Source organism: Hordeum vulgare, chromosome 7H, assembly GCF_904849725.1.
Source record: "Hordeum vulgare subsp. vulgare chromosome 7H, MorexV3_pseudomolecules_assembly, whole genome shotgun sequence".
Taxonomy (NCBI): domain Eukaryota; kingdom Viridiplantae; phylum Streptophyta; class Magnoliopsida; order Poales; family Poaceae; genus Hordeum; species Hordeum vulgare.
Genome location: NC_058524.1, coordinates 595,515,417 through 595,524,258, shown reverse-complemented (window position 1 = coordinate 595,524,258; position 8,842 = coordinate 595,515,417). Strand labels below are relative to the sequence as shown.

At 48.6% G+C, this 8,842-nt stretch overlaps 1 protein-coding gene across 1 annotated transcript; it reads right to left on the bottom strand.

The window, feature by feature from the left end:
* Nucleotides 1–3,729: 3,729 nt before the first annotated feature.
* On the bottom strand, nucleotides 3,730–5,696 carry LOC123410017 (putative cis-zeatin O-glucosyltransferase). Its single transcript, XM_045102887.1, has one exon. It carries the CDS (start codon nucleotides 5,229–5,231, stop codon nucleotides 3,831–3,833), a length of 1,401 nt encoding a protein of 466 aa, XP_044958822.1. The 5' UTR covers nucleotides 5,232–5,696; the 3' UTR covers nucleotides 3,730–3,830.
* Between the last annotated feature and the right edge of the window lie 3,146 nt (nucleotides 5,697–8,842).

The following is an 8,842-nucleotide window of genomic DNA, read 5'->3' as shown; positions in this document are numbered from 1 at the left end:
TTACACATATTCATAGTGTGAGTACCAAAAGATGCAAAGTTGATAATGATAGTCCCACATACTTGTGGCACTGCCGCCTTGGTCATATCGGCGTTAAGCGCATGAAGAAGCTCCATACTGATGGACTATTAGAGTCTCTTGACTTTGAATCATCTGACACATGCGAACCGTGCCTCATGGGCAAGATGACTAAGACTCCATTCTCAGGAATAATGGAGAGAGCAACCGACTTATTGGAAATAATACATACTGATGTGTGTGGTCCAATGAACGTTGAAGCTCGCGGTGGTTATCGTTATGTTCTCACTCTCACCGATGATTTGAGTAGGTATGGGTATATCTACTTGATGAAGCACAAATCTGAGACGTTTGAAAAGTTCAAGGAATTTCAGAGTGAGGTTGAGAATCAACGTGACAGAAAAATTAAATGTCTACGATCTGATCGTGGAGGAGAATATTTGAGTCACGAGTTTGGCACACACCTAAGGAAGTGTGGAATCGTTTCACAACTGACGCCGCCTGGCACACCGCAGCGCAACGGAGTGTCTGAACGTCGTAATCGCACTTTATTAGATATGGTACGATCTATGATGTCTCTCACCGACTTACCGCTATCATTTTGGGGATACGCATTAGAAACTGCAGCATTCACTTTAAATAGGGCACCGTCTAAATCCGTTGGGACGACACCGTATGAACTATGGTTTGGCAAGAAACCTAAGTTGTCGTTTCTTAAAGTTTGGGGCTGCGATGCTTATGTGAAGAAACTTCAACCAGAAAAGCTCGAACCCAAAGCGGAGAAATGCGTATTCATAGGATACCCTAAGGAAACTATTGGGTATACCTTCTATCTTAGATCCGAAGGTAAAAGCTTTGTTGCCAAGAACGGATCCTTTCTAGAGAAAGAGTTTCTCTCGAAAGAAGTAAGTGGGAGGAAGGTAGAACTTGATGAGGTAATTGCACCCCCTCTCGAACAGGATAGTAGCGCAGCGCGGGAAGTTGTTCCTGTGGCGCCTACACCGACTGAAGAGGAAGTTAATGATGATGATCATGAAGCTTCGGATCAAGTTACTACTGAACCGCGAAGGTCCACAAGGGCACGCTCCGCACCAAAGTGGTACGGCAACCCTGTGATGGAAATCATGTTGTTAGACAACGGTGAACCTTCGAACTATGAAGAAGCAATGGCGGGCCCGGATTCCAACAAATGGCTTGAGGCTATGAAATCCGAGATAGGATCCATGTATGAGAACAAAGTATGGACTTTTGGTGGACTTGCCCGATGACCGGCGAGCCATAGAAAATAAATGGATCTTCAAGAAGAAGACTGATGCAAACGGTAATGTAACCGTTTACAAAGCTCGACTTGTCGCAAAGGGTTTTCGACAAATTCAAGGAGTTGACTACGAAGAGACTTTCTCTCCCGTAGCGAAGCTGAAATCAGTCCGAATCATGTTAGCAATTGTCGCCTTTTATGATTATGAAATTTGGCAAATGGACGTCAAAACAGCGTTCCTTAACAGGAACCTTAAGGAAGAGTTATATATGATGCAACCAGAAGGTTTTGTCGACCCTAAGAGTGCTAACAAAGTATGCAAGCTCCAGCGCTCCATCTATGGGCTGGTGCAAGCATCTCGGAGTTGGAACATTCGCTTTAATGAGGTGTTACCAACCGGGACTAAAGAAAAAATTTCAATTTTTTTAAATCAAATTTTTTGAATTTTTTCCGATTTTCAAATATCTGAATTATCTGATAATTTAATATCTAATCACCCCTACCCACTACTTCAGCTTGGAGATCTCATTTCAAATCGTCTAATTTTCCGGTCAGTCAACCACTCCACTTATTTCAAATCGTCTAACTTCTTGGTCGGTCACACATCCTCTGACTGCTCCATCCCAAGCACGCTTAACTTTCGAGATGTATCTGCACTACTTTTCTAGTGTGCACTTGTTGTTTTCTTGACAATAGTAAGCTATCAATCCTATTAAACCTTACGTCTTGATGTCACATGATTTCATTTTTTAAATGCCAAACAATTACTAAAATAACAAACAATGATTAACAAACAACAATAATTAATTTAAAAACTCAAAAACATTTCAAAAAGGCAATACTTTCAAAAAAAAACTCGAAATAATTCTCAAAAAGCTTTAAAAAATCGAAAATAAATAAAAGTTCAAAAATAAAATAAGTAATAATATTGAAATTTAATGAAAATAAAACAAGTAATAATATTACTTTATTCATTGTTTGCCATTTATTCATTTAATATGGATCTATAAATCGAAATTCAACAAATAATATATCCATTATTATCAGAAAAATGTGAGGACTACAAATATGACATAATATTTTCTTTTAAATAATAATTTCTACAATCTGAATTTTTATTCTTTTCGAATTTCAAAAATCTAAAATAATTAAAAACATTTTAAAAAATAAACTACTTATTCAATTAATTTATGTTACATGTATCATATCAATCCTATCAAGCCCTTGAGCATGATGTCACACGTTTCACCATTTGAGTTTGAAACTGTTATTCTAAAAAATAATTATTATTTAGTAACTCTAATATTTTCAACCTTTTGTAACTTCGTTTGTTATTTTCATGTGTTTAATGGTTTTTTGAGCTATAAAACTAAAAGAGCTAAACAAAATCTACTTTTGATTAAAACACTCATTTAAAATAACCTAAAACTTATCAAATTTAATATAATGATAACACATACTAATATTAAAGAACAGGAAAAAGAATCACTCAAAAATCTATTTCTAAAGTAAAGTTATTCACAAAGTAGTGATTCACACAAATTTTAAAGAATTCAAATTTGAAAACTACTGGCACTCACAGAAAGTTTATAATTTTGTGACCTAAAGCAAAAAGATTCATTCAAAAACATAAGTATTTTAATAGTTATTTCAAATCTAAAAAACAGAAATTGTCCTGTTTAGAAAAACAAAACAAGCCAAAAAAAATAGACATTTAGTCCCGGTTGGAGAGGTCCCTTCCCGCGTGAAATTTGGGCCGTAAAAAAAAGACCTTTAGTTCCGGTTGGTGGCTCCAACGAGGAACTTTAGTCCCGGTTACACACACCAACTGGTACTAAAGGTGGTAAACCCTTTAGACCTTTAGTCCCGGTTGATGTCTTCAACCGGGATTAAAGGTCTCATTCGGAACGGGACTAATACCTACCGAGGTTCATCCGACTAGGGGACCGGGACTAATACTCACATTAATCCCGGTTCGTAACGCGATCGGGCCTATTGCTCCGGTCCGGTTAGGACGAAATCCCTGTTTTCTACTAGTGACTTATCAGCCATGTCTGATGGAGTTGTGTGTGTTTGTTGTCGTTTGTTGTCGAGATGAAGAAACAAGTCGTCGGCTCATGGCTGCCGAGATGAGCAGACGCAAATGCGATCTCCTGCACAACCGCATGCAGACTAGGATTTCTTCTAGCCTGTGCTTTAGTGGTTGGACTCGAGGGTGCAGGTCGTGGAGTCGCGGTGAAGCGGAAGGCGATGGGGGTGGTGACATTGGTGACGCTAGTGCACATGCAGCCGCGGAGGACGGAGAGCAGCGCATTGTACGGGGCCGCAAGGAGCCATGCACGAGACCTTCGCCTCGATTGATTTGGGGATCAATTAGTTTTTAAAATAAAGGTGTGGTGCAGCTGTGGGCTGGATTTGCGGATGGAAGAAACATCTCAACCGTTGGATGGGTATTGAATCAAGGGCTCGCGACCAGTCTGATGGATTGAACAAATCAGTCTTCTGATCCAAAGTGCTTCCCTATCACAAAGAGAAAAAGGCACACGATATACCATCACCTAGTCAGGTGAGCAACGAAATCCTGCAAATCCTTGCGCGACGAGCCGTCTGCTGCCGCGCAGGCGCGAACGGCCTCCCCGAGCGCCTTGGCGCGCCGCCTCATCGCGAGCCCTTCCTCGCCGACCATCGCCGTCTCGATCGCCTGCTGTATGGTCGCCGCCGGCGTCACCTCGCCGTGCTTCTCCCACGGCCTCACCAGGAGGCCGGCCCCGAGGTATTTCTCGACGAACTGCGCGTCCCACGGCTGGTCGGAGTGCATGGGCCACGCGAGGATCGGCTTCCCGTGGCTCATGCTCTCCACGGTCGAGTTCCAGCCGCAGTGGCTCATGAAAGCCGCCGTGGCCGGGTGCGCCAGGATCTCCAGCTGCGGTGCCCACCCGGTGATCACCAGCCCCGTGCCCCGGGTCTGCTCGGCGAACTCGGACGCCAGCCTCGCGTGCCGGCGGCCATCGGCGTCGTCCGTGGATACGCTGCCGCGGTCGGCGTCCCGCAACACCCAGATGAACCGCTGCTTGCTGCCCTTCAGCGCCGCGGCAAGCTCAGCCACCTGCCCCCCTCGGAGCGAGGACGTCGAGCCGAACGACACGTAGAGCACCGACGCCGCCGGCTGCTTGTCGAGCCAGTCCAGGCACTCGTGCCGCCCCTGCTTCGCGTCGATCTGGCCCGGCTCAAGCAGGGGGCTCAACGGCCCGACGGCAAAGATCCTCTGGCCGACGGCGGCGAAGGTCTCGGCGAAGGCGTCGACGAACTCGCCCTCTAGCGCGCGGCACGTATTGCCGATCATGCCGCCACCGCGCGAGACCGACTGCGCCATGCTCGACTGCCTCTTGGCGCACTCCATGAACTCCCTGGACACGTACCTGTCCATGGGGGCGTACTCGAGGCCGCTCTCCCGCAGGAGGCGGTGCCCGGCGTCCAGCATGCCGACCATGTACGACACGGCGCCGCAGTAGAGCCCGAAGGACTCCCCGTTGGGCAGGCGCTCCGCCTCGACGGCGGCGAAGGCGTTCATGACGTCGTGCACGACGACCACGCGGCGGCGGGACGCGGAGAGCTCCCGGAGGAGCGCGGCGAGCGGGGCGGCCGCGCCGGCGACGTAGGCCTCGAACATGGGCATGATGTGGGCCGGGAACGGCGAGGCGGCGTCCGGGTCGGGCGGCGGGGCGGCGAACGCGGGGATGTCGAGCTCGTGGAAGTGGACGGAGCGGAGCGCCTGCGCGTCCCAGCCGTGCACGCGCGCGCGGGCCTGGCGGACGTGCGCCGCGGGCGCCGCGTAGTGCAGGTCCAGGTCCAGGCCGCGCGGCTCCGACGCGAGCTGCAGCGACAGGTGCAGCAGCTGGTTCAGGTGGCCCTGCATCGGGAACGGCACCGCCACCACCGCCACCGACGACTCCATTGGATGTGTTTGTGGTGAGCTTCCCTACCGATGTGTGTGTTTGTGGTGCTGAGAAGCGGAGGGGCTACCGATGGTGCATATTTATGAGGGGCGTGCCATGGCGGAAGCTTCCCTTCCGTCAGTCCTGTCAGGGAGCAAATCCGTAGCGCCCACGCTTGTGTTCTGTTCACTAGAGTAAACACTGAACAGAGCGGGGAGAAGATGCTGCATGACGTAGGCTCAGATCTATCTTCCTTGTTATTCAAAGCATTTCTTGAGAGGAACGGTCAACACTGGCGTCTGGTTGCCTGATGACGAGTGAAGTTTAAGTTTTGTTTGTACTTTTGGATTAGGACGATAGTTGTTGTTTAGTGAGCAGAAAATGATGAATCGTCTGTCTTTTTTTGTCGGCAGTAGAATTGTCAAATTCATTGATCACAAGAACGTGTTACAGAAGTCCTTGGAAAAGAAAAGCACCATAAAAGACATCGCAAAAGAAGAAAAAAAAGAAAGAAAAAAAAACCGTCGACAGCACCACAAACCCACACTCTACCCTCAAACGAGAACATCATCAGAACCCATCGTCGGGATCCCCAAGGCGACGCCTTCATGGAGAAAAACGGTGTTGAAGACACTGTCGTCACTCGATCTGGCACTGCCTGATTTGAGGTTTTCACCCGAAGATCTCACGCTAATTGATAGGAAGGGCGAACGACTTCACAACGATACCTCCAAGGAGGAAGATGACACCAGTGGGTGCTGTTTTCGCTGACAACGACCAAGTCGATGCATGATTATCATCGAGAGTCGGGCCTTCCACAAGCAATCCAGGGATCCGAGGCCACCAACGACAAGTAGCAGCATAAGCCCAAGCACACATTATCAAAGCCGCTCACAAAAAACTCGGCGAGCATGCGCCAACCTGACTAGTCTTCACCGCCGCTCGCAGGACATGGGCGAGCCAAGCCGGATCTGGCTCTCTTCTACTCTGGGCGTAGAACTGGGCGATCCTTCGCACCACAGCGCACACGAAAGGTCGAATGAGAGCCAGGCATAGCCGGTTTGCACTACCGCGCGTAGGAACTGAGCTGGATCCAGCCAAACTCCGTAGCTTGCGTCGCCACGCACAAGCACATGACCACTCGTGATGGAACTGGTCTGTTCGAGCTTACTGCCGCACCCGACAAACTGGACGGCGCCACAGCTCCAGGAGCCGGACGTGGACGCACATTAAGGAGAAGCACCACCACCAATCCCCGACACCACCGCTACAGGCCACCACACGGCAAAGGCAGACGAACCAGGCGTGCAACGCAACCATGGTTCCATGGCGCGTGAAACCATCTTGCGCCACGCACTATGGCCACAACCTGGCACAGGCCAGATCTGGCCCGGCCACCTACAGTGCCCAGCCCCCCGTGGCACGCGACCGAGCAACTGCCGCTAGCCTAAGCTAGCCACAATGCACTGTTGGAAATATGCCCTAGAGGTAACGATAAATAGTTATTATTATATTTCCTGTTAAAAGATAATCGTTTATTATCCATTTTATAATTGTATTGAATGAAAACATAGATACATGTGTGGATACATAGACAAAACAATGTCCCTAGCAAGCCTCTAGTTGGCTAGCCAGTTGATCAAGGATAGTCAAGGTTTTCTGACTATGTGCAAAGTGTTGTTGCTTGATAACTGGATCACATCATTAGGAGAATCATGTGATGGACTAGACCCAAACTATGAACGTAGCATATTGATCGTATCGTTTTATTGCTATTGTTTTCTGCGTGTCAAGTATTTATTCCTATGACCATGAGATCATATAACTCACTGGCACCGGAGGAATACCTTGTGTGCATCAAACATCACAACGTAACTGGGTGACTATAAAGGTGTTCTACAGGTATCTCCGAAGGTGTCCGTCGAGTTAGTATGGATCAAGACTGGGATTTGTCACTCCGTGTGACGGTGAGGTATCTCGGGGCCCACTCGGTAATACAACATCACACACAAGCCTTGCAAGCAATGTGACTAAGTGTAAGTCACGGGATCTTGTATTACAGAACGAGTAAAGAGACTTGCCGGTAACGAGATTGAAATAGGTATGCGGATACCGACGATCGAATCTCGGGCAAGTAACATACCGAAGGACAAAGGGAATGACATACGGGACTATATGAATCCTTGACACTGAGGGTCAACCGATAAGATCTTCGGAGAATATGCAGGATCCAATATGGGCATCCAGGTCGCGCTATTGGATATTGACCGAGGAATGCCTCAGGGCATGTCTACATAGTTCTCGAACCCGCAGGGTCTGCACACTTAAAGTTCGGCGGTGTTTTAGTATAGTTGAGTTATATGTGTGGTTACCGAATGTTGTTCGGAGTCCTGGATGAGATCATGGACGTCACGAGGATTTCCGGAATGGCCCGGAAACGAAGATTGATATATAGGATGGTTTCATTTGGTTACCGGAAAGTTTCGGGCAATTCCGGCAGTGTATCGGGAGTGACAAATGGGTTCCGGGAGTTCACCGGGAGGGGCCCACCCACCCAGGACTGAGCCCAAGGCCATAGGGTGGCGCCACAAGTCCCTAGTGGGCTGGTGAAGTCACCCCAAGGGGCCCATGGCGCACATAAGAAAATACCAACGAAAAGAAAAAGGAAAAAGGAAAAAGGAAAAGGGGAGGTGGGAAGGAAGGAGTGGACTCCTTCCCCCAAACCGAATTGGGGTGGGAGTCCACCTCCCCCTTGGCCGGCGCACCCTTGAGGGCTTGGCCCTCAAGGAAAGCCTCCACCCCCTCCCTCCTATATATAGTGGTCTTTTAGGGCTGATTTGAGACAACTTTTGCCACGTGCAACTCAACCCTAAACCACATAGTTCCACCTCTAGATCGGATTTCTGCGGAGCTCGGGTGGAGCCCTGCAGGAGTAGATCATCACCACCACCGGAGCACCCTCACGCTGCCGGAGAACTCATCTACTTCTCCGTCTTGCTTGCCGGATCAAGAAGGCCGAGATCATCGTCGAGCTGTACGTGTGCTGAACGCGGAGGTGCCGTCCGTTCGGCACTAGATCTAAACGGATCGTGGGACGGATGGCGGGACGGTTCATGGGATGGTTCGTGGGGTAGAACGAGGGACGTGAGGATGTTCCACTACATCAACCGCGTTTCTTAATGCTTCCTCTTGTGCGATCTACAAGGGTACGTAGATCCAAATCTCCTCTCATAGATGGACATCACCATGATAGGTCTTCGTGTGCGTAGGAAATTTTTTGTTTCCCATGCAACGTTCCCCAACAGTGGCATCATGAGCTAGGTTCATGCGTAGATGTTATCTCGAGTAGAACACAAAGGGTTTTGTGGACGGTGATGTTTGATTTGCTGTCCTCCTTAGTCTTTTCTCGATTTGGCGGTATTGTTGGATTGAAGCGGCCCCGGCCGACATTATTCGTACGCTTACGAAAGACTGGTTTCATCGATTGACATGCAACCTCGTTGCATAAAGATGACTGGCGGGTGTCAGTTTCTTCAACTTTAGTTGAATTGGTTTTGACCGAGGCGGTCCTTGGAGAGAGGTTAAATAGCAATTTGCACATCTCTGTTGTGGTTTTTGCGTAAGTAAGATG

Excerpts from the sequence above, each read along its gene's own strand:
- LOC123410017 (XM_045102887.1), bottom strand. The coding sequence starts at position 5,231 with ATGGAGTCGTCGGTGGCGGTGGTGGCGGTGCCGTTCCCGATGCAGGGC.